The following is a 26,075-nucleotide window of genomic DNA, read 5'->3' as shown; positions in this document are numbered from 1 at the left end:
TTTGAGGTGAAATATCCAGGTTTTTCTTAAACCTGGATGTGAATGCTTCTTTTCAGGCTGAAATATAGTTTGACTTTTGACACCTTAAGTGATACACATTAATAAATAATACTAAAAAAGAATAGAAAATGAAATACAAATTGCAGAAAAAGAGGATTGTTGTGGTAGTTAATATCAATAGCTAGGAATATGACCAGGGACTAATCTAATGGTAACTAAGATGTCAGGAATTCAACTGCCACTATACCAATCTCAGCCAATTACAGTTCTAACATTTTCCAAATATTTTATGTATTTACTCATATTGCTTTGTGAAAATCTTTGATTTTTTTAATTCTTAATTGCATTTACCTGGAGCCATGTATGTTCCCATTATCTATAGTATTCTTTATTGAAGAAATGTGTTGTGAAAAGCTCCTTTCTGTGTTGTACAGTATGATGCATTGTTCACAACTCGTGACAGTATGATGTATCATATGATATAATGTATTCCTGGTTCCTTGTGTCCTCTCCTGATATATCTTCCACACCCAAACAAAGGTTTCTTTTCTCGCTTTCCCGCTTGTCCTCACTCCCCCATCCCTCGTGATACATTTTCCTACTCCAATTCCATGTGCATCCTAAACATCTATCTTTCCATGTTTTACTTATCATTTATTTATTGCTGATCATTTAATGCAATAATTATCTTAATATATATTATTTTCATTACATAATTATATGACATTGATACATTCCATCTTTTTCTTTTGCTGCTCATGTATCTATTTCTTGTTTTTATTTCCAAATCCACTCATTTTTGATAATTTTCTGATGACGACCCCCTGTCTTTCCACATTACATTGTACATGTTGCCCCCTCTTCACATTTTTCTCCTACTTCCTTTGTCTTGGTATCTCCCTGTGCCCTGTCTTTGGCTCCTGCTCTTTATAGATGTGTGTCCTGTGGATAACGCCAATGTTCTTCACACGCGTCATGGTGCTGACAATCTCTTCACAGCCGTAAATGCCCTGACAGGCATGAGCCCTTCATCATCCATGTCTGGCTTGTCTAGTCGAGCCGCATCTGTTTGCAGCCTGCATGAGCGCCTTGCGTTCACTCCCGGAAGTGAAGAAGCCATTGAGAGGCTCAAGGTAGGTTTATAAAAAATCCTCCTTTTTTAAGTATGTTGTACCAGAAATTATAAAAATGTTTGGGTAATGTTATCAAATATGTAGCAGTCTGGCTGATGAAATGGCCTAATGCTTTCAGGTAGATTTAAAAGCAATATTTATAGCGAAAATCAGAGGAAACCTGTACCAAGAGAAGGGTGAGGCTGCCATTGCTGACCTCTTTGTTCCAAGTTTTTCCAGTGACCCAAGCCTTTTCTGAGAAGCTCATTTCATATTTATCTTTATTTACTTTGTCTAAGTCTATCACTTAAGTAGAGTGCTGGGGTCAGAGGCTTTTCTGAAGTCTATTAGTTACCACCTTGTCAACTGCTGAACATTATATTCTGGGAAACTTATTTGATGTGTTTTAGTAATTCCCCACTTTCATTCTGTCATTGCAGGAAACAGAAAAGATCATTGCTGAGCTCAATGAGACCTGGGAAGAGAAGCTGCGCCGTACAGAGGCTATTCGCATGGACAGGTAATTCTTTAATAGCTAGGAGTTTAAAAAAATGCTAGCACAAATTATGCCACCTGAAACATCAATTTAGTAAACCTGTCATGAACGAAATAAGTAGATGCCATAGCTGACCTTTTTTCCTTTGAAATTGCTAATGTTTATGGCCATCATCATTATATTTTAGCTTCAGTTTTTTGAGTCATGTTTCTCAAACAGCTGTAAGTTCTATTATTTCTGACTTTTCATTTGTTGCATACTCGTTCATGGTCAGGGTCTCATTAGTATTGAAGACAGACACAGTCAGGCAAGACAGCCAGTATTTGCAGAATCTATATTTCTCTCATGGCATCACTTCTTTAAAGTGATACTAAAGTTTTTTTTTCGTTTTTTTTCTATTAAAAAAAAGGTTATACTTACCTGCTCTGTGCACCAATATTGCACAGAAAGATTGCTTTCCTCCTCTCCTGGCAGCAGATGTTAGCTTCTCTCTTCTTCGGGGGTCTAAGCAGGCATCTACATTTGCGTGATCCCATTGGGTCCCAGGCTTGGCTGTGTGTGTCCATAGACAGGAGTTTGACTGATAATAGCAGGAGCCTATGGCTTCACTGCCTTCTGTTTCTCCTGTGAAAGTAGAAAGTGCAGGGAGTGGTGCTGGAGCTGGAGACAGTGCTGGGGCAATGCTAGGAAACAAGTAAGTGTTTAAGGATTGAGTGAGGTAGGACAGTTATAGTGGGGCATTTTTTACCTTAATGCCTTAATAGATTAGGCTAAACTGGTTTAGATGTTAGTACCAATTTAAAAATCCTCCCCTTAAGCCCTTGCCCTGAATATTCCATACCATAACTTTACTGCCCAAAACACGGTTTATTTGTACCACAAGAATTGTAGATATAGAAAAACAGATAAAGCAACAGTAAAAAAAATTAAAAGTTGAAAAACTAAACTGAAATTGACACCCAAACCATTATAATTTCCCTTCAAAAAATAAATTACGCAATCAACTTGCATTTCAATGTTAAAAAAAAGAACAGTACAAGCTTTAAAAATGGTGATAATCATCTCAAAAAAACACAACAGGAATAAAAGAGGTAGGATACTGGATACAGAAGCCATGTGTGATGTCCCATAATCCATGTCTGCCTTTTTCTCCAAACAGGGAAGCCCTGTTGGCAGAGATGGGGGTGGCTATGCGAGAAGATGGAGGAACCCTTGGAGTATTTTCACCTAAAAAGGTAAGATTTGAATATTTACATGTTTATTTATATATACTCATCTAGGTGGATGCAGGATCGATCCGACCGGTGCAGTGAGAACTGAGCGATCAAACACCGCTGATCGTTCAGTTCTCCCCCTCTACTCTGAGCAGAGAGCTGTCAGTCACTGGCTCTCTGCTCTGACCCTCCAGCTCTCACTGGAGTGCTGGGCTGTGGAGGGGGGGGGGGGAGCGGCTGGCTCAGGCTCTCAGAAAATCAATGAGAGGCAGAACCGGATGCCAGTCCAGGCATCTGGGGGGTCCTGATATGGTCTGGATCTTTCCCAAGCCTGGACAGAATGAGCGGTTGGGTGAAAATGGGTCACAGGAGTCAATGCTGTATCTTGACCTAGGCCAACAAGGCCCAGGCCTAGGGCGGCACTTTGCAGGGGGGCAGCAAAAAAGCTGCACCCTGCACAAAAAAAACAGCCTCCTCCCAGGTCACCCTTGCATGAAAAGGGTCTCTGCCGGCTTGTGCTACACTTTTTGTATAGTGCCAGTCTTATGGGGCGATTTGGGCCACAGGGCAGCCCAGGAGGCAAATCAGTCTGGCACCCTCATAAAGCAGTCGGTCACACTGCTACCTGCCGGTATGATAATACTGGCGGGTGAGGACATTCGGACAGACCGCCGACCACATTTAAAACAACTGGCCCAATGGCCGCTAATGCTAATAAATGTGGAACTGCAGCCTAATGCTCCGTCTACCCTTCTCCGTTCCCAGGTATGGCAGGTATCATGTCAATAATATAATTTCATTTCTTTAAACATCCTTGTTCCTGAGCGACCATAATGAATTGCATCATATACAATTAAGACTTTTAATTATATATGATGGCAATAATATTTTGGACCTGCTCACCTCATATGTGCTATCGCAGTATGTCACTGGATTAGTAAGATTACACCTCTCTTATAAGGTATTTGGACATGTGTTTGCTGCCACTGATTATTTCACTAATTTGTATAATGACTATGGACTTCCTATTTACTTTACAAATAAGTAAAATAATCAGTGGCAGCAAACACAAGTCCAAATATCTTAAAAGAAAGGAGCGATCTTACTAATCCAGTGACATAAGGCTGCGCTGATTGCCACTGAAGAGTTGGCACTGATAGGCTGCACTGATGGGGCTGCACTGATAAGGCAGGACTGATATGTTGCACTGATGGGCACTGATATGCTGCACTGATGGGCGCTAATAGGCTTCACCGATGGGCACTGATATGATGCACTGATGGGCACTGATCTGATGCACTGATGGGCTGCACTGGTGGCCACTAATGGGGCTGTACTAATGGCCACTGATCTGCTGCACCGATGTGGCTGCACTTATGGGAACTGATGAAGCTACGCTGATGGGCACTGATAGACTGTGGTTATGGTCTGTGGTTTACAGATGACAGGGCCGGTCATAAACAGGAAGGGGTGTGGCATTTACAGGAAGGAGTGGGTCATATTTAAATTAGCGGATGCACAACTTTAGTCAGGCCTAGGGCAGCACAAAACCTAAATACACCACCTTTTTTATGGAACCAGCAGTTCTTTAATTAAACTTTGATTGCATGCGTACAGGCAGTCATAACTTCTGTATGTAAATCGAATCAAATAAATGCATCCCAGTTTTATTAAAACAAAAGGTGTTCCAAGTCATACATCTTATTTTCTTTCAAAAGCATAGTGATATGCGATAGTGATTTTGATGTTCACAAGATGGGAACTATTACTAAGCAATACGGGTAATGGCTAACTCGATTACACATGGATACCTATGAATAGTTGAGATTTAAAGCCTAATGAAACATTTTGTTTAAATCAGCTAAACACATTTCAAGTACATCAAAACAAAACAATGCTGATCTTTGAACTTGTTTTGATGGACATTGGGCTTTAAATCCCAACCTTTCATAGATATCCACAAGTAATCAAGTTAGCCAGTAACTGTATTGTTTACTAATAGTTCCCAACTTGTGAACACCAAATCACCTTTGCAGGGATCCCGTAAAAATAGATGTAAATCGTCCTACTGAGCGACCTCAGTATTTGCTGGACACTCTCCATGAATGATGTGATAAGATAAAATACTTTACTTGTCATTGTAAATATACATATAAGTTAGTATATTCCTTAAAGTAGCAATATTACTGTTTAATGCATTATAACCACACAGACATACTTCCTAAAACACATACCCACATGTCTGACCTTAAATATGACAATAAAATAAATATTCTAAATGTAGCACCCTCCTAGTCATGTGTTAGGTAAGAGAGTGTAGTTGTGGCTCTGTCTGCTTACCAGATGAGCAGTAGGCAAAATATCTATGCACTCTGCTTATCAGGGAGCAGAATTTGTAGTTAGGTCTACTCATCGTGCCCAGTGTGTGGTTCATCTGGTCTCAGGGAGTGTCCCCAGCTGATCCAATGGGGAGGCACGTTGGATGCTGGAGGAAACCTGACCAATGACACACTTTTGGTACTGTCCCAGGGGTTGGCACAAACAGTGGTGCATTATGGGACAGGGTATAAAAAGCCATGGGCACATGAGGTAGAGGTCTTTGGCGGGAAGCAGAGTCCCAGAAGGAGGGTGGCGGCTGCCTCCTCTTCTGCAGCAATTGATGGTGTTCACAGGCAGTCGGCCTGGTGTACCGGTGGTGTGAGGCTGAAGCCAGAGGTCCAGGAAAGCTGACTGAGGAGTTGGGGCACTGCGAGACTCTGGAAAAACAGTATTTTGAGTACAGAGGATCTTGCCCAGGGGTCTGCCCAAGAAGGGGACCACTCCGGGTAGTGCAGTCAATCTACGGGTGTCAGCTAGCCCAGAGAGAAAGGGGGTACTAGGTGAGTACCCTGAAGATAAATGCTTTAGAAACACTTATCTCATCTTCATTCAAGTGGCAGGATGAAGTAGCGGCTTTGCCGCATTCTCAAGATAGAAGTCCTCAGCTTTGTGAATAGTTAACAGTTGGAGGATCCCACTCATCGCTTCTCCCATCCCAATTTCAATAAAACACAAAAACAACATCCCCTGGACTAATCTTTGACTGAGCCAAGGACTTAAAGTGTTAAGTTTCTGCAAACAGTTGCTACGGGTAACCCAGGTGAATCCCTAAAGTATAATATCCAGCAGCCCTCTAGGGGGCAGTGCTACATAAAAATCAGAATAAAATACACATTAAAACATTCCCAAAACATCATATCATATTACTATCTGGGCCTGGTGGATTAATGGACAACACAGCCCCAAGACAAAAACTATGTGTCAATCGATTAGTGTGTGCTTTAATTGTCCTACATCAGCAAGTCACTCAAAGATGTGGGTGTAATTTCCTGAAGGCAACATCCTTATTAACATGACACAAGTATAACATTGGTGAACAAGGACTTGCAATTATGCACCCCAGGAAAATATTGTTACAACAACTAATTGAAATTATCATATAAAAACATTATGGTGGATAAATTATGTCACTTAGCAATCCCTTTCTATTTATTCCAATGACCAATGTCACTAAGACAGAAAGTGATAGGAAATCAGTGGTCACCAGAATACAAAGCGAGGGGAAAACTTTTAGTGGTGGAAATTGTTTTGTGACAATTGTCTAGGAGGGAATTTCTCCAATGGACACAGTAAAAAATAAACGGGTTCTAAACCTTACCTACTCTAAAAAACAAAAAAAATTATTATACATAATCTTTAAGAAGAATCTTACAATTTATAGTAAATGCACCTTAATAAATCAATAAATACCCCCTTACCAGAAATTTGCCCACACCTTGTTCAGTGCTATTCACTGGGCTATTGCCTTAATTTAGAGATCCCCCTCAGTACCATGGTCTCTAGTAATGCAATGTATGGAGTTGATCAAAATATTGGAGAGGTTACACCATACAGTTATGGATACCATGCACATATTCAACTACAAATGGTCATCATGGACTACCTAATAATGGTATCTTGTTATGTTTGTAGGGTAGTAGTCCCGAGAGCCTTTGTTGTTGATGCCCTGTCACTTTTGTAAGTTTGTAGCTGAACCATTCTTGAATTTAGTGTGTTTTTTTCCTACATTATAAGGCTGAGCATTTTTTTATAAGCAATATGCATTAGTTTTCCTATTTTTTATTTTTTTTATTTTCTAATTTTGTTAATTTTACTTTAAATGTTTGTAAACTTGTTAAAGGCATTTCTTGCTGTGTCTGAGAATATGGCTATTTAGCCTATACATGTTTTGGGACTGTCTGCCTCAGACCCCGTTCACACTGGGGCGACTTGTCAGGCGACCTGGTCGCCGTGGGTCACCTGCCATAGAGTAGCACAGGACCCGTTCTTATAGGAGCGACACAAGTCGCTCCGACTTAGAAAAAGGGTCCTGAGCTTCTTTGGGGCGACCGGGAGCGACCTGCATTGACTTCAATGATATGAAGTCCGTGCCGGCCGCTCCGAGGACGCGGTGCGAGCTGCGCACCGCGACTTCACAGGTCGCCCCCGCAAGTCGGGTCCCGCCTGTGTGAACCGGCTCTGAGAGTTGTACATGCTTGTCTTTTAAATTGAAATAAAATTGTTTATAAATAATTATAATTATATGTCAATAATAAAAATGACAGTTTCTAAAAGTAGCTAAATTCTAAATTGTGATTTTTGGCTGATTTCATTAGACAGTTACCTTATGGTTTTTGTACTTTAGAGCTCATGCACATGAGCTTTAAGGTAGGGTAAGCTTTAATTTTCATGCGAGAATCATATTAATTTCTGTATTTATGGGAGCTATAAGAAAGAAATGGTTCTACAGCATTAATGTCTGGCGAACATTTAGATGCAGCAATAGCAAAGCAAATATTTAAAATGGACTAACTGATGTGTAACTAACAATAAAACTGTGAGCAGGCAGCTCTTTAATGCAAAAGAGACATGCAATGTCTTTTCTGCTATAACAAACACTTACCTGCGTGTGTGCTTGTCATGCCCCGACTAGCCAATTAAGAGTCTGAAAACCCCGATACCCAGGAAGACGGTGACAGCAGCCGATTAGGGATTTTACCGCTGCATCACTGGAATGAGGAGGCGAATATTTCTCTAAGTTTTACTTTAAATCTGAAATCCAAACACAAATGAGGCGCTTGCACTAACTTCATGTAAAAGATACATTATTTGATTTTTTTTTTTTTAATGCACTACATTAAACGGGAACTAGCTGTCCTCAAAAAAAAAAAAAAAAAGCAGATAGAGGACAAAAGACTAGTCACCAGTATCGCCCTGTAGTTTATCTTTTTTACATTCCTGACTTAATGCCTTATTTTGCACTGTGTCTCTGTGTGGAGGCAGCCATATTGGTACAGGCATGGGTTTTATTCTGTATGAAGAGCTTCCAGCAAGGAGAATGTTGAGTAACATAGTAGTGACGTATAAAAATTTGTGAGGGAAAACGGGGCTATTCCGGTGCTGGACAACCCCACTCAAACTGACACCATCAACACAGTAGTGACACCACCAAATTTCACTCCAAATGTGGTGGGACTATCAATAAGACAGCAGTGCCTTAGATCTCGCACTATATACCAGGATGTGACCAGGAAGTGCACTGTTTTTCAGCAGCAATTCCAAAGAAAAGGCATATTTTCTTGGAACATTTTATCTGCCAGGAGTTCAACTTTAACAACACATTTATATATAATGAGCTATTCATTCCAATACACACTTTTAGCCCGGGAGTGCAAATGTTGGATGCTTCCTTTTTCAGAAATATGTTTCATGGCTGTAAAGTCTTATAATTTGTGAACAGTATGTACGGAATTTTGTCTTGTGTTATTGTTTTTTTATGTGCTGTTGTGTTGTTGAGTTTTCATTGTTGTTTCCCCAACCCTTCCACTCCCCATTTGATGGATTATCAGTTCATCCCTGCAGTGGTGGAAAATCGCTCAGAGGTTCTTGGGGTTTATTCCCCAAAGGAGGTTGGTGCAGGTCTGGTGTGAATTTTATCTGTCCATCTTCCTCCACCTATTCTTCAGCTCATCAAAATAGGTTGTTTAGAATGATGAGATCTTATGCATGCTTCATAGCCACGTGCCAGGCTATCATGGGTAATTTTAAGACACATGCAGTCCAATGACAGTTCCAAAACAAAAGTCCAAGTGTCCAAAGTTTTTAATGATAAAATTGGTTCATAGCAAAAAAAATAAATAAAATAAAAGACAATGTGACTTCACCAGAGCTTAGAAATTGTGACTATGTTTGGAAGGACTCGGGTAAGCTGATGCTAAATAAATCTGTACTGTGATCTACCGCTTGGAACAATTTCAGAAGGGCAGGTTGGGCCAGTATTAATGAGTACAGCAAACTCATTTTATTTGGATGTTTGTTTGGCACTCTGTTTGAACTATATGTGTGTAGATTCTCAACTCTTTCTAAGGGGTGTACCTGTTTTTTGGAGTGCTGCCTAACTAGAGCCAAGGTGTCTGGTGATAACTACAGTTTTTGGGATGCTTCTTTCCTCTTTTCTAATTCTACAGCTGGAGTGTGTTTAACTTTTTATATTATTTTATGTTCCTTAGACTCCTCACCTGGTGAATCTTAATGAAGATCCCTTAATGTCTGAATGCCTCTTATATTATATCAAGGATGGCATCACTAGGTGAGAATACACTTAACTGAAAGCAACTGTATATTTAACAAATGATCCCTTTAGGTTATAGATATAGATATAGATATGTATGTAGCACCCTCCTAGGTAGGTTGCTAAGATGTACATCGTTTAGTGTAGTGTGGTCCCCTGCTTAACAGGAGGCTGTTAGGTAAACAATGTAACAGGAAAGTTACATTGTTTAGCATGGGAGTGCTATGTGTTTCACCGTGGTGCTGCTGTATTGGCTTCTTTTGTATCCAAGCAACCTTGGAGGGTTCTGTATGAACAGGAGTGACCCATGCACATCAGCAGCATGAATATGGATGCCATCTCAGCCAACTACAGACATAGGGGCCCCTATGCATGCTGGGAATGGTAATAAAATTGAGGGAGCACACAGGATGTGTGTTTTTAACTGGAGAGGAGAGTCCAGCTGAGGAGAGGGTGCTGTGCCCTCCTCAGCACCTGCCGCCATGTGGCCTCGGGTGGGAGGGCTGGAGGCTGAAAAACTGACCAGAGTGTTCTGAAGACCTGACTGAGGGGGAGCCATCCCTAGGAGATCTGTCTGGGATCACTGGAGGGTGCTGCTGGAGAAAGGGAAAGAGGCTGCCATTCGGTCCAGAGGCTTTATGACTACAGACTTTAAAGGATCTTGGGCTTGTTTCTTTAGCTACCCCCCTGTTCTAGAAGAGTCAGCTACTGGGTTCAGCAGAAAGGGGATACTGGCTAGTATTATGTAGAGCAATTATCCATTATTTCTACAAAGGACTTGCTCAAGTGTGTACGGGGTATCACACAGTTGTTCTACAGTTCAGTTAAAGAAGCTGTCCTCGTTGTATCTAGTTGAAAGTTGAAGTATCCCACTACATTCCCTTCCCTATCCAAGTTCTCCAAAACAACCAAAAACAAACAAAAAGCCCTAGACTGGTTATTGGAGTAACAAGCAGAGGTAAGAGTGCACCAGGCTGTGGAAGAAAATACTGTTTGCCTGGCTGCAGAAGTTGGAACTAGGGAAGATCCAGGTAAATATCTAGCTGCTTCTACAGGGGTAGTGCTATTCACAGTATACATTTATATATATAGACACACACGCACACTATATAATTTGTGTGGACTAAAAAGTGTAATGATCCTTTTAATAAAACTGGACTCCAGTTAGTTGTTAGTATCTAAACAGGATTAGTTTGGTTTAGATGTACGAGGTGTGATTTAGTTGTGACTTCTGTTATTACTCTTATAACAGAGTTGGTCGTGAGGATATAGAGAGGAGACAAGATATTGTCCTAAGTGGCCATTTCATCCGGGATGAACACTGTGTTTTCCGCAGCCATTCTATGCCCTGTGGGTCAGGTAATATGTTCTTTGTCACGCTGTAACATATTGTACCAGATATTACACATACATTTTACCACTCTTTAACTCTTAGAAAATCTTCTTCTAATGTGCATGCAACATAAATTTTCTATATTTCCAAATAAATAATCTATTGTATAGTCTGCAACTCAGACTTATAATACTATGACCATAAAATGTTTTTCTCATCGCTGTCCAATGTTCTATCATGTCACAGTGGTGGTGACCCTGGAGCCATGCGATGGGGCTGACACCTATGTGAATGGGAAGAAAGTGACAGAAACAATTATACTGAGATCTGGTAAGGCCACTCTTGTTTTAATTAAATCTAAATAAGATGTCAGATATAAATTATGCAATTTTCCAGGTATCAGCTGTCTACAAATGTAGCAGACACTTTGTTATCTGTACCAGACAATGGAGCCTCCCAAATCTCCAAGAACCAGGAAATAAAGGCTATTCACTTTGACAGAGAATTTTCACTTTGCATGGGAATTTGCCCATAGCTTAGTGATTGTGGTGAAAATTTGCTTTGCAAAAAATGCCCAACCATGTGCAGGGGGAAAAAAATGTATTTTTACTTCCATATGATTGGATGATGGAAGTCGGCAAAGCTTAACTTCATTAATTTAAGCTAAGGAAAATTCTTTAGCATTGTGAAAATTCTCTTGAAAAGTGAATAGCCTAGTTTCCCTTAGTAAATCAACCCCAATGTGTGCCTCAGTTCATGTTTTATTTTTTTTTGCTTCAATAATACTTAAAGGTTCTAGTAATATAGCGTCTAAAAATAAAATTGCTTCTATAACAGCTGTTTCACTATGTACACACTTTTAAGGTAACTTGTAAGCTATTTAAAACTAAGATCACTAAGAGTCAGCAGGAAAATTCCTGCCTAAGAGCAGACACCACAGAATTCCTGCTATTATTGCTATAATCTTAAAAAAACTCCTCTATGTTAATCTGTGAAACTAGGGTCACTGTTACTTGGGCCTCATTGCCTTTCCTTCTATGCCCACCAACTTCCATCCTTCTGTCTAGTGCACATGCCACTAATAGCCCCTTAAGCCATTTCATTTTACTTGGGGGTGACGAGTTTAGCGGAGAAGTAAGGGAAGGTAGGCTCAAATATCAGTTTCAGAAGTGATGTTTTGTGGTGTCTGCTGTTAAGCAGGACTTTACCCTTAAAAAATATAAAATGGCTATCAGATTGGCCAGAAGTATATTACACCCAAAAACTGTTCCCCAAGTACATCCACAATTATGGTGTTTTTATTACAAAACAGAATTACGCATTTTATAATAAATTAAAAGTGGTGCTACATGAGACCATGATGGTTACAATTAACTCACCTAGTTATTAAACATAGTTGTGTTAATTTAATTGTATCTCTCAATTCAGGTAATCGAATCATAATGGGTAAGAGTCATGTATTTCGCTTTAACCACCCTGAACAAGCACGTCAAGAGAGAGAGCGCACTCCCTGTGCTGAGACCCCTATGGAACCCGTGGACTGGGCTTTTGCTCAGAGGGAGCTGCTTGAAAAGCAGGGCATAGACATGAAGCAGGAAATGGAGCAAAGGTATCTATCACAATGAGGGTACAAAAGTCTACTGTTGATGCTTACAAAGAATGAGACTTGCAAAGTTTGGGAAAAAATACTCAGTATGACATGCAAGCGGAATGCGGTCACAAAATGCTAAGACATTTTAATATACCATGGACACTGCAGTATATACACGTGACTTAGGCAGTGTGTGTCCTTTCTTGAGTGATAATTAGTTTGTATAAAAAACAACTAAACAAGATAAAATCCAATTTATCTAAAAAAAGAAGAATATGTGATCTAACATCAATGCAAAGACACCCATTCACCACTGCGCCACAGAAAAACATTGTAAACTTAAAAAAACTATTATAAATGTGTGGCTGCCATTTTAAATAATCAAATTCAAATTTGTATAAGAACACTTATAAGTGAACAGCGGCACTCAAGTTTATAAACAAATACACATATGAAAGAAATTGCCACTACCTACTACAAATAAACGCGTCAGGTCATTGTATGGAACTCTCACGCCTCTCACCTGCCCTCATCAGTGATGTAATCTTATAGCCACATGTATTTAATCCGCCATTGTCTTAGTTTTTATCTTTTTCTACTATGCAATTGTTATTATGTTTAATACATTTATATTTGATGACAATTTGAGTAAATCTCTTTGATGGGTGATTGCCTTTAAAGTCCCGCTCCAAAGGGGAACCCTATCCTTTATTTACCACAAATAAACAAACATTATATAAAAAAAAATCTTAATGCCATAAATGAATTATGACATATGTAGTGTAATTACCCTGTTTGGAAATATTGAAATACACATATAAATCAAATGTCCACTGTGCAAAAAAAGTCCATATAATACATGCAAAGAGTGCAGTACACAGAAGCAATCCTTCAACCAAGATGAAATCCTCACACCACGCTGTTAGTGCGCCAATCTCATCTCACCATAAGTTGTAAACTCACCAAAGTTTTTTGCCTTACAATCTCATGTTTGGCAGTAAAGCATTTTACACACACGGGGTTAATGGATCCAACCAAGCGATCTCCTTCTCTGCCGTTACAGATATAACCAGCTTGTATACATAGGGGACAAAGGAAAAGCTCCACTAGTGCCGTATGTTCAACATCTGTATACATTGCACTTACATGTAAAACATTAAAAACAAGCAGGGGATAGGGCGCTGCAGCGATAAGATCTGAACATCAGGGTGATATCTCCATGTACTTGGGACCTCACCAAAACGTCCCCTCCAATCCTTCCTTACACCTCACTTCCAGTTGACGTACAGCATACTCCAATTTATGTTTGTCCCTGGAACCAGTTGGAGATTGTTTTCCTTAGCAAATTGTACAGTGCCTACACTGCATGCGTGCCTCATTGAGATGTCTGTTAAGATAGAGAAGAATGATTTTGTAGGGCCATCGGTATCCAGTACAGAGGAGGACAGGCAAATCTCTCACCTTCTGTGGATTATCATACTAATGCTTTGTACAGTTCTTTAAGAAGGAATTTAAGAGTCTTCTAATCTCTTACCAATTAGGCTTCAAGAGCTGGAAGATCAGTATAGAAAGGAACGTGAAGAAGCAAATTACCTTCTAGAGCAACAGAGACTGGTAAGCACTTATAAGGATTATACTACAATTGTCTTACTGATTATGTCATTTTTGAATGCTTAGGATAATATCATTCCTCCCAACTTTTTGAGATGGGAACGAGAGACACCTATTACCAAAAGTATGTCGGAATAGGAAACACCCCCTGCCGCACCCCTTAAAGGAGAATTACACACACAAAAAATGTTTGGTTAAACCTGCAAATGCTTTTTTACTACTACTTTTCCTTTATATTGTCTTTTGAAGTTTACAAATGCAGCAATTTAGAAATTATATGAAAGGTTTAGCACTGTAAAACACTTTTTGAAAGAGAAATTGTGCATTTTATATACATCTCTATAGATCAGACCAAAATGAGGGACAAAGGAGGAGGAAAGAGGGACAGAGGGGCTTTGTTCTAAATCGGGGACAGTCCCCCAGAATCAGGGACAGTTGGGAGCTATGACATATACAAAGGGTAAAGAATAGCAAAACCTCATGTGTTGCTGCAAGTGTAGTTTCCTGCCTGAGAGAAACCTGTTTACCAGGTGGAAACTGCCATTTCAGAGCACAGTACTAAGGTTCTCACCTCTAAATATTTTCTTCTCCATTGCCTTATTTTAGTGTAGACTTTTTATCTTATCCTTTTTAAGACCGGGCCTATTTTTGACACTTGGTGTTTACAAGCTAAAATCATTTGTTTTTGCTAGAAAACTACTTAGAACCCCCAAACATTATATATATATATATATATTTTTAGCAGAGACCCTAGAGAATAAAATGGAGATCGTTGCAATATTTTTTATCGCACTGAATTTGCACAGCGGTCTTCCAAACGCAATTTTTTTGGAAAAAATGCACTTTTTTTATTTAAAAAATAAGAAAACAGTAAAGTTAGCCCAATTTTTTTCCATAATGTGAAAGATGATGTTTTGTCGACTAAATAGATACCCAACATGTCATGCTTCAAAATTGCGCACGCTCGCAAAATGGCGACAAACATTGGTACTTAAAATTCCCATAGGCGACATTTTAAAAATGTTTACAGATTACCAGCTTAGAGTTACAGAGGAGGTCTAGGGCTCATATTATTGCTCTCACTCTAACAATCACGGCGATAGCTCACATGTGTGGTTTGAACACCGTTTACATATGTGGGCAAGACTTGGGTATGCGCTCGCTTCTGCGTGCGAGCTAACGGGGACAGGGCACTTTGATTTTTTTTTTTCTCCTATTTATTTTATTTATTTATTTTTTATTTTTACACAGTTTTAAAAAAAAAAATAAAAATGTTGAGCATTTTTATTCCTATTAAAAGGAATGTAGACATCCCTTGTGATAAAAATAGGCATGACAGGACCTCTTTATTGTGAGATCTGGGGTCAAAAATACCTCAGACCCCACAACCACACTAAAAAAGAAAAAAAAAAAGAAAAAGAAAATTGCTAAAAGAAAAATCAGCCCTTTAAACCGGTTGTTAGGCAACAACGTTTGATGCCGCTCCGGTGCTCCAAGACCATAGAGTCGAGCCGGGCCATCTTGCCCTCACTCGACTTCCTGTCTGTGAGGTGCCGGGACCGGATCATTTTCCCCACAGCCGGCAGGTCCGGTAAGCAGGGAAAACGGCCGGGACGCGGCAGGAGAGGGCACCTCTTCCGCCGCACCTTAAGGGTGATCCCACGGCGAATCCGCTGCTGGGATGACCCTTATCTAAAAAGCGGACCGCCCGCCGTTTAAAAAAATAATGGGGTTACCCCGGTATATAGCGTCAAACGAGGGACGTATATAGCCGTTGGGCGGTCAGTAAGTGGTTATATAAAATATTACATATTTTTTAAATATATAATTGAAGTGAGGAAGCTGTATGTTCTCATTGTTTACTCACTGTCTGTTTTCTGCTGCACAATGGTTGTTTGGTTGCTTTTTACTGCCTCTTCTCACAGCTTATTGACAACAATGTGACTGATATTTTATCTCAAGATAGAATTCTGGGGTGCATCAATAAAAATTGCCACAACTCATGGCAAGCAATCCAATTTCACCTTTTGAATAGAATTGTTACAATAAAACACTTCTAACACTTCGCAGGATTATGAAAGTCGGTTGGAAGCTCTACAAAGACAGATGGATTCAAGATATTACACTGAGACCAACGATGAAGAGGAGGAACCAGAGGATGAAGGTAAGAAACACCATTTTAGAAGGTGTGCATTTGATCACAGGAGGATTGTATTAGATCACATTGATATTTTGTTTACTTTATACAACTGTCTATAATAAAGTACCCAGCTAATTGTTAAAACCCTATAATATTTCAGTTCAATGGACAGAGCAGGAGTATGATCTAGCACTATGGGCTTTTCGCAAGTGGAAATGGTACCAGTTCACTTCATTACGTGACCAGCTATGGGGCAATGCCATATTTCTCAAAGAGGCCAATGCAATCAGCGTCGAGCTGAAGAAGAAGGTAACCTTTTTTAGTAACATAATTTAAATTTGGTAATATGACTGTAAAGAAATTACTGATTGATTATATTTGTTTTCAGGCTTTTTGTTGCTTTCAGCCATATGGGCAGCGTCCAAGTCACATCCATAACTCTGTTATTTTCATTATTTTGGTTTATTTATTATGCTACTATTAAATAGTATGAACCTACATATTATCTTTTATAATATATCTTCACTTCCCCTACTTGTCAAAGTTGTTTACACTTCATAAAAAATGCATTCCCACACATTATCAGAGCATCTATCTAATATTTAGAGTGTACAAAAATTTTGACTGATCGGTTTCTGGTCTCTGAGCCCATGAGCACGCAGAGAGCCGGGACAGCAGCTGCTCTCATGCACATCGTTGGATGGAGATAGGGCTCAGGTAAGTAGTAGGGGGCTGGAGGGGGGGAGCTGCATACTGAAGGATTTTTACCTGCATGCATAGAATTCATGAAGGTGAAAAAACCTTTAGCCTTTACAACCATTTTAAGTTGGAAGCTAATTGGTTTCTTTGCAGAACTGCACCAGATTTTGCATACTCCAGTTTTAGTAAATCTCCCCCTATGTGACCTGCATGTTTTTTAATGGATGTAACTGTTTGCAGGTTCAGTTCCAGTTTGTACTGCTGACAGATACTCTGTATTCACCTCTACCGCCTGATTTGTTGCCCCCTGATGCTCACTCTGAACGTGAGAAACGTCCCTTCCCTAGGACCATTGTGGCTGTAGAGGTCCAGGACCAGAAGAATGGTGCTACTCACTATTGGACCTTAGAAAAACTCAGGTATTTTTGGAGCCCTTTTGATCATATATAGTGTCATCTACACTTAAAAGCAACAGTCATTGAAAATATAGCCAACATCATGCTATAGTCCTTATTTAAGCACCAGTAGCAGCAGCTTTGGGCGTGTGGGTGGAAACTGGGGAAACCAATGTATTACTCACATAAAAATGGGTAAAAACTGTATACAACCTCTAAATATTGTCTCTGATGATAATAAAACCTGACATTCTACAGATAGAGATGAGTAAACTTTGAAAAATATTCTCTTCTAGCAGTATACCTATTCTGCTTCTGTTACCCTTTTTGACAGATGTGAATCTAACAGTATTTTTTTTACCCCTATATCCTAATCAAATGAAGTTGGGGATGCAGCTGGTGTTTAAAGTTTATGTTGGGTAAATTGTGATTGTGACCCCTTAAGCTGGCAATAGATGAGTCTTTTTTTTTTTTTCGTTAGACCATTTTTTTAAATTTATAGTAGATAACCATTAAATACCTGACGGATTGGGTGTGATGATATTCACTGCCACCCGCAGGTCCACCACAAAATTGGTGGATCAATGTTTTCAACTTGAGTAGTTTGCCTTTTTATTCTTTAGACTTGACTGTTGATATTCAGATGGCATACTTTGTGTGACAGCTTGGAGAAGGAAGCTATCATCATATTATGATAAGATGACTTAAGCTGGCCATACATTTTTGGAATTTTTTCATTCAACCTGCAGGCTGAAAGAAAAAAGTCTAATGTAAGTCAATGGCATTGCGGATGTCAGCGGAATACCATCCGCAGACATCCGATTTTCTTCCTTTCAGTTCTGTTACGTTTTTTGGAACGGAACAGAACCCTATTTTTCCTCTGTTCAAAAAACGGAAAGGAAGGAAAATCGGATGTCAGCGGTGTCATCTGCTGACATCCGCAATGCCCATAGACTTACATTATGTCCGTATATCATCCGCAAACGGATGGGATGATATGCGGACATACGGAGCGGATGACACAAATGTCATCCGCTCCGTGAAAAAAAAAAAAAAAAAGTCCCGCAGCGGAGCAGAACACCGGAGCGGCCGTGTGAAAGAGGCCTAACAGACTTTCCTATCCATGCTATTCAACACAGGTGGACAAATTGTATTCTGACATAGCTGAATGCAGCCACTGTTGGCTAAAATGTTGGGGGGGGAGGGTGGTGACAGGTACCTACAGAGCAAATTTTGACCAGTTCATCAGGAACTGGCCAAAATTTGAAATGTATATGGCCAACATTACTCTAAGTTTATAAAAAATGTTGCTTTGCTGTAAAAAACAATTATTTATTGCTCCTGAATAAAAACTTCCACAGGCAGCGTCTGGACATGATGCGGGAAATGTACGACCGAGCAGCTGAACTTCCATCAGGTTTAAGTGAAGACTGTGATAATGTGGTGACTGGGGGTGATCCATTTTATGATCGCTTCCCATGGTTCCGTCTGGTGGGCAGGTAAGCTCTTCCTCCCCTATATTATTGTGTGCCCCTTGTTTCATCAATATGTCATGACTAGGTGTGACATACATAATGTTCCAAATGTAGTATCCAATTTTCACTAGATGATCTTATGTATTATTCTTTCCTGTCCAGTCAGTCCCAACTTTACTAGGAGCTTTAGCTATTGCTGACATTATTACTAGTATTCTTTTTTTTTTATTTGTCTATATTAATTTCCTGTGGTTTGTATTATAAGAGATAAACACTTTTGGAGAGTTTCCAAGATCTTTAAAAAGGCTTAAAAACTGCGCAAAATTGTTTCCTTGGCAACAGCTACTGAAAAATTGTACACAAGAGAACATAGCAATAAATCTCTTCCAAACATAATATCAAAACCTAGGCATTTGTGTGAAGCAGTGGTTGCCCCCTGCAGTTAATGTAACCATAGAAAGGAGATGAAAATAGAAAAATACAAATGAGTGTTTGGCTGTTGGCATGTACCCGGTATGAGCATGCCAAAACACCTTTACCAATGGCCGCCTTAACTGAAAATACAGAAATCATATACTGGCAGAAGTATGAATGTTGTCATTTCTGACATCTTGTCACACAAAGACACCAAAACTTCTATATTTTTCTAAATCAATGGGGTTGATTTACTAAAGGCAAATAGGCTGTTCACTTTTCTTTTTGCAAAAAAAATTGTCCCAGAGCTCAGTGAATTTGGTAAAATTTCACTTTGCAAAGAATACCCAATCATATACAAGAAACATTTAAAAGAAGCAGCATTTTACTTGCACAGGATTGGATGATGAAAGTCAGCAGAGATTCACCTCATTCACTAAGCTCTAGGGAAAATTCCTTTGTAAACAACTTTTGCCTTTAGTAAATCAATCCCAATAACCTCAAAGAATTATTCAGCCAGAGAAATCAGAACTGATCCGCATACTGTACTTGTTTTGAGTACATGACTCAAAATCCTTTGAAGCAACTAACATTTTCAGGACAGGGTCATGGCAGCCAACATTTACATTATGTACACAGTAGCAAACTCACCCTTTGAAAACATCACGATACATAAACAATAAAGGCAGATTTTAAACCCAATAAGACCCCCTTCACACTATACTTTGAATTAATGTCCCCGAGTTAATGCAATGCATTACCATGTGTGCTCAATTAGGGCTGCCCATTCATGGTTAAAAGGCTGGGGGTGCACGTTAACAAAGAAATATGGATTTTACTTTTTTTTTTTTTATTAAGGGGGCTCATCACAAGGCACCATGCAGTGCATCCGCAAAGTATTCACAGAGCTTCACTTTTTCCACCTTTTTGTTATGTTACAACCTTATTCCATGGATTACATTTATTATTTTCCTCAGAATTCTACAAATAATACCCCATAATGACAGCATGAAAGAAGTTTGTTTAAAATCTTTGCAAACTTATTAAAAATAAAAAATTAAAAAAAAATACCATGTATATAAGTATTCACAGCCTTTGCCCAATACTTTGTTGAACCACCTTTGGCACCAATTACAGCCTCCAGTCTTTTTGAGTATGATGCTACAAGCTTGGTGTACCTATTTTTGGGCAGTTTCTCCCATTCTTCTTTGCAGGACCTCTCAAGCTCCATCATGTTGGATGGGGAGCGTCGTTGCACAGCCATTTTCAGATCTCTCCAGAGATGATTAATTGGGTTCACGTCTGGGCTCTGGCTGGGCCACTCAAGGACATTCACAGAGTTGTCCCATAGCCACTCCTTTGTTATCATTGCTGTGTGTTTAGGGCCGTTATCCTGTTGGAGGATGAACCTTCACCCTAGTGTGAGGTCCAAAGCGCTCTGGAGCAGGTTCTCATCAAAGTTGTCTCTGTACATTGCTGCATTCGTCTTTTCTTTGATCCTGACTAGTCTACCAGTTCCTGCTGCTGAAAAACATCCCCACAGCATGATGCTGTCACTACCATGCTTCCCTGTAGGGATGGTATTGGCCAGGTGATGAGCGGGTGCCTGGTTTCCTCCAGACATGATATTTGCCATTCAGGCCAAAGAGTTCAATATTTGTTTCATCAGACCAGAGAATATTGTTTCTCGTGGTCTGAGAGTCCTTCAGGTGCCTTTTGGCAAACTCCAGGCAGGCTGTCATGTGCCTTTACCTGAGGAGTTTCTTTTGTCTGGCCACTCTACCAAACAGGCCTGACTAGAGGAGGGATGCAGAGATGGTCATTCTTCTGGAAGGTTCTCCTCTCTCCACAGAGAAACACTGGAGCTCGGTCAGAGTGATCATCGGGTTTTTGGTTACCTCCCTGACTAAAGTCCTTCTCCCCCAATCGCTCAGTTTGGCCAGGCGGCCTGCTCTAGGAAAAGTCCTGGTGCTTCCAAACTTCTTCAATTTACGAATGATGGAGGCAACTGTGCTCATTGGGACCTTCAATGCTGCAGACAGTTTTCTGTACTCTTCCCCAGATCTGTGCCTGGATACAATCCTGTCTCAGAGGTCTACAGACAATTCCTTGGACTTCATGGCTTGGTTTGTGCTCTAACATGCACTGTTAACTGTGGGACCTTTTATAGACAGGCGTGTGCCTTTCCAATATATGTCCAATCAACTGAATTTACCACAGGTGGACTCCAAACAAGTTGTAGAAACATCTCAAGGATGATCAGCTGAAACAGGATGCACCTGAGATTAATTTTGAGTGTCATGGCAAAGGCTGTGAATACTAATGTACATGTGATTTTTTTTCGTTTTTTATTTTTAATAAATTTGCAAAGATTTTAAACAAACTTCTTTCACGTTGTCATTGTAGGGTATTTTTTTGTAGAATTTTGAGGAATATAGTGAATTTAATCCATTTTGGAATAAGGCTGTAACATAACAAAAAGTGAAGCGCTGTGAATATTTTGCGGATGCACTGTATGTGCAGCAGTGCGTTTCTCTCCCCTATTGTGGGTGCATGTTCTTCATGATGTTGTGTTTAGGATAATGTATAGTAAACTGCAATGCAACAGTGTGAAGTGGTCCTTTTTGATGGAAATGGTAGTTACAGTAGTAGGAATGCCATTAAATGGTCGCTCCTTACAAATCGTTATTTCATGTAACACTGCAAGCACAGGTAAGAGCCCATTCACATTAGCGCGACTTGTCAGGCGACTATTCAGCCTGACAAGTCACAGTATGTCGCGGTCCATTGATTAGCACAGGACCCGTTCTAATAGGAGCGACACAAGTCACTCCGACTTAGAAAAAGGGTCCTGTACTACTTTGGGGCAACCTTGGAGCAACTTGCATAGACTTCCATTATGTGAAGTCTCTGCAAGTCGCGCTGAAGTCGCGGTGCACAGCGGTGCACGCGACTTCACAGGTCGCCCCCCAAAGTTGTGTCGCGCTAGTCTGAATGGGCTCTGAATGAAAAATAATGCTGCTAACGGTTTACAGTATACTTCATCAATGTGTAACATTACGTATGGTTTTTTTTTTTGCAACCGGTCAGGTGTATTTGGTTATTGTTCTACTTTTTTTTTTTTATTTGTTGTAGAAAGAAAAGCTCAAAATGTTTAATGTATAGGGTACTTCTGTACTAACAAAATGTTGGCATGTTCACGGTGCCATTATATGAACATATGATCGATTAATTGTTTTTGAATGACAGATATGTCTGTCTATAGTTACCATGGTTACCCCACTAATGTTTTATTCTCTATTAAAAAATTGAAAAAATACAGTATTGATCAAGGAAAAACATTGTTCTGGCCCTTAACCTTGTTACCCATGCTTCCCTACTTCACCACCTTTTCTGTCCATTGGTTTGTAGTTTCTCACTCATAATTCTATAATCTCCTGTGTACCCCCCACCCCGCCATTCCTGTAATGTCACCACCAGAATATTTTCTTTAGTCCATTTTCTAAGATCCTCTGGGTTTTCCAGCCAACAGTGCGGATTAACCAGTTCTGTCTTGTACTAACCTTCCCCATCCCCCCTTTCTGATCTCAGCTCTCCCTTATTCACCACATGCATGAGCGACAGCATGGCCGAAATAACCCCCTCCCCCACCCTCTCAAGCCCTGGCTCCGAGGGCCCAGAGCCGGCCTCCCAGCTTGAAGAGGAGGAGGGTTTGGAGTATGAGGAGGAAGAGGAAGATGGATCCCAGGAGCATCCCTGCTGTGCTGTCAGATCCGACCCGTTTCACGACCGCTCCCCTCTGTTCAGTGTAGTGGGAAGGTTCGTCAGGTCTGCCCAGAGCATGCTGGGAAGCAACTAGCTCTTTCAGGGTGTTACACCTAAGTGCACTGCTGGTGTGCCCCATAGATTTTATATAGTTACACGCTGATCTACAATGCAGAACATCTATACTGAAAAAATACTTTTAAAACCTTAAAGTTGTATTATTAGGTCATGTAGGCATAGGCAATAGGTCTCTGGCTCTTTCCTAGTGCCCTAGTAATATGGAAAATACTCAGGAGCTTCACAGAGAGATATACAGTGGCTGATCATAAAACTGCCTGAAGATAATGGTGATTTGCACAGATTTGCCTTTGTCTGGCAGTCAGATTTAATTTTGTAATATTACAAGGGCCAGGTATAATGCTTCTTGATTAGTAAACTAGTTTTACATGTATATAGGCAATATATTTATATGCATATAATTATGAATGCAAAATTACAATAAAATATGCATAGGAGTCAAATGTGCATCTAAAATCCACATATCACAAAATAGTAAGGAAAGTGAAATCATAAAGATAGGTGACAGTCTAAAATGCAGTTGGTGTATCTTCAACACATGCAATGCTTCTTCATTTTAAAAAAAATGTGCAAGATGTGCCCAATCCTTCCACCTGCTGAACACCTCTGTGTGCAATGTGCGCTCACCTGCAGCACAAAGGAATTGTGCAGTATAAAGAGATATATCAGTCCACCTGGGGGACTCCTCAGACTTCTCTATAATCCTCCTTTGATATAAGTGGAGCAGCTCCACCATTTATGTAAATGAAAGAGGTAGTTTCACAGCGTAGTCATTTTATAAAAGATTTATTAACATAAAAATTAAACCAGAACACTCACATTTGTGTAGTATAAATAAGCGCATAGAATTCAGTCTGTGATGCCCTGTTAAATGTATACCACGGATAAACCCAGCTCACCGGCTCCCCGGCTCAGATCACAGTACAACAGCCACGTCTGACGTCACTGGCTCCTCCTAAGTGTTGCGTCACCAGACAAGTGACTTCCTCAGGTTGGAAGTGCCGTCACAAATGCCGAAACTAAATACTATCTGAAAGTTTGTTTCTTGTTGCTGTAGTAACGTCTTTATCCACTGTTCAGTGCGAATCAGGACATGTAAAGCACTAGCTGCTCTATATTGACAGATTGTGTACTGCCTGGCCACGAGAAACAAACTTTAAGATAGTATTTAGTTCCGACATTTGTTACGGAGCTCCCACCCTGAGGAAGTCACTTGTCTAGTGACGCAATGTGTAGGGGGAATCAGTGACATCAGACGCGGATGTTGTACTGCGATCCGAGCCAGGGAGCCGGTGAGCTGGGCTATCCTGCGGTATACATTTAACAGGGCATCACAGATTGGATTCTATGCGCTTATTTTTACTACACAAATGTGAGTGTTCTGGATTCATTTTTTTGTTAATAAATCTTTTATAAAATGACTACACTATGAAACTACCTCTTTCATTTTCATAAATCGTGGAACTGCTCCTCTCATATCAAAGGAGGATTATAGAGAAGTCTGAGGAGTCCCCCAGGTGGACTGATATATCACTTTATACTGCACAATTCCTTTGTGCTGCAGGTGAGCGCACATTGCACACAGAGGTGTTTAGCAGGTGGAAGGATTGGGCACATCTAGCACAATTTGTTTGAATGAAGAAGCATTGCATGTGTTAAAGATACACAAACTGCATTTTAGACTGTCATCTATCTGTATGATTTCACTTTCCTTACTATTTTTTGATTTTTGGATATTAGATGCAAATTTGGCACCTATGCATGGTTTATTGTAATTTAGCATTTATGATTATATGATTATTTATTATGGTTTTTAATATCTATGTACACTCAATAGCGCACCATTTCTTATATATACCATATATATTTCATATATTTCAAGTTTATGAGCACTTGAATTGGTGGGAGCAGCATGATAAACATACAATACACTTTATTTTATTTTATTCCATTTCAATTTCTGTGGCATTCACCCAACCACGGCAGCGCCCCAGTTTACCCATTTCTTAAACTAGTATTACAGTTACAGAGGATCCGTCTAGTGGCTGATTATATTTTATGGGTATGCCAATGGCAAAACTTTTACAGTCCCCCTTTCTACTGTACAGTCCCAATACACCAGAAGCCTGGCTCCTTCTTCTGCAAGGCAGTGGGACCTCATTTTACAGGCTGCAAAAAATGGGCAGGTATATATTTTACCATTGGAGTCCACCAGATATACCAAGCTTGGGAGAAGTTTGAAGGTTTTTGAGCATGATAATATTCATTTTAAACAGCATAGTCAGATTTAGAACATTAATAATTTATTACTCTCCTCACTATGAAAGAATGATCTCTTATAGCTATACACAAGGTGTACCTTAATTAGGACACCTTCATTTTAAATTGTTGTTTGCTTACTTGACTGTCCTTGTAATAAGTAAAGAAACATGTAAAGTTTTAGATGAGTTTACTCATATTATACATGTTTATCCATCTACATTTAATGTCAGCCAGCACACATATGTTCTTTGTTCTTTACAATTTATAGCTGCAGCAAATTGAGAGTTGAATAGGAGATACACATATATAGGGATTGCACTGCATAGCATGTTTATTCATTCTGTGAAATTCCTAAATACATGCATAGTAAAAGCCTGTAACTGCCTGTTTTGTTAAGGTGTCAAAATTATATATCAGGTTTATTATTTTCTTCTTAGTGGGAAGTACACTGTCAGGGTTGCTATCTTCAGAATATTTAACTTTACACATTAATCTACCAAAAACAATGGATTAGTAGCTTTGTGAGGATTCTTTTTTTCCACCGGTATGAGGAAAGAGCTGGCTCCTTCTCTGTTTCTCTGTTTCTTTTTGCTTTGTTCTATTTTCATTTGATTTGTTTCAGGTTTTGGCCGGCACACCCATGCACCTTTTATTGCTCTGCTGCTGGCCTTTTCCTTCACACAGAACACCAGGGTCTACCAGCTGGCCCTCCTCACTGCCTCCAACCCTCCCTCACCTTCACAGTTCCTTCCCTTGTTCTTCACCCCGTTTGTTTCTCCATCCCATTATCCCTTGTCCCCCTGCTGTGGCTGACCCACTCACTCCTCGGCTGCTCGTGGCT

The 26,075-nt window shown here is 39.9% G+C and overlaps 1 protein-coding gene across 7 annotated transcripts in view; it reads left to right on the top strand.

The window, feature by feature from the left end:
• The window catches only part of KIF1A (kinesin family member 1A), a 234,155-nt gene that overhangs the window by 131,890 nt on the left and 76,190 nt on the right, over positions 1-26,075 (top strand). For 4 of the 7 annotated variants that reach the window (XM_082249383.1, XM_082249382.1, XM_082249381.1 and 1 more), the window contains exons 14-25: positions 934-1,133; positions 1,553-1,632; positions 2,768-2,843; positions 9,410-9,489; positions 10,724-10,830; positions 11,051-11,134; positions 12,233-12,413; positions 13,937-14,009; positions 16,077-16,170; positions 16,307-16,455; positions 17,086-17,264; positions 18,602-18,739. In XM_082249383.1, the coding sequence (XP_082105509.1) occupies positions 934-1,133; positions 1,553-1,632; positions 2,768-2,843; positions 9,410-9,489; positions 10,724-10,830; positions 11,051-11,134; positions 12,233-12,413; positions 13,937-14,009; positions 16,077-16,170; positions 16,307-16,455; positions 17,086-17,264; positions 18,602-18,739 (1,441 nt within the window). The remainder of the gene's footprint in view (positions 1-933; positions 1,134-1,552; positions 1,633-2,767; positions 2,844-9,409; positions 9,490-10,723; positions 10,831-11,050; positions 11,135-12,232; positions 12,414-13,936; positions 14,010-16,076; positions 16,171-16,306; positions 16,456-17,085; positions 17,265-18,601; positions 18,740-26,075) is intronic. The other 3 variants (XM_082249386.1, XM_082249385.1, XM_082249384.1) reach the window with 1 other exon arrangement.

Source organism: Pelophylax lessonae, assembly GCF_965119305.1.
Source record: "Pelophylax lessonae genome assembly, chromosome: 3".
Classification (NCBI taxonomy): Eukaryota; Metazoa; Chordata; class Amphibia; order Anura; family Ranidae; genus Pelophylax; species Pelophylax lessonae.
This window is presented reverse-complemented; position numbering and strand designations above follow the sequence as displayed.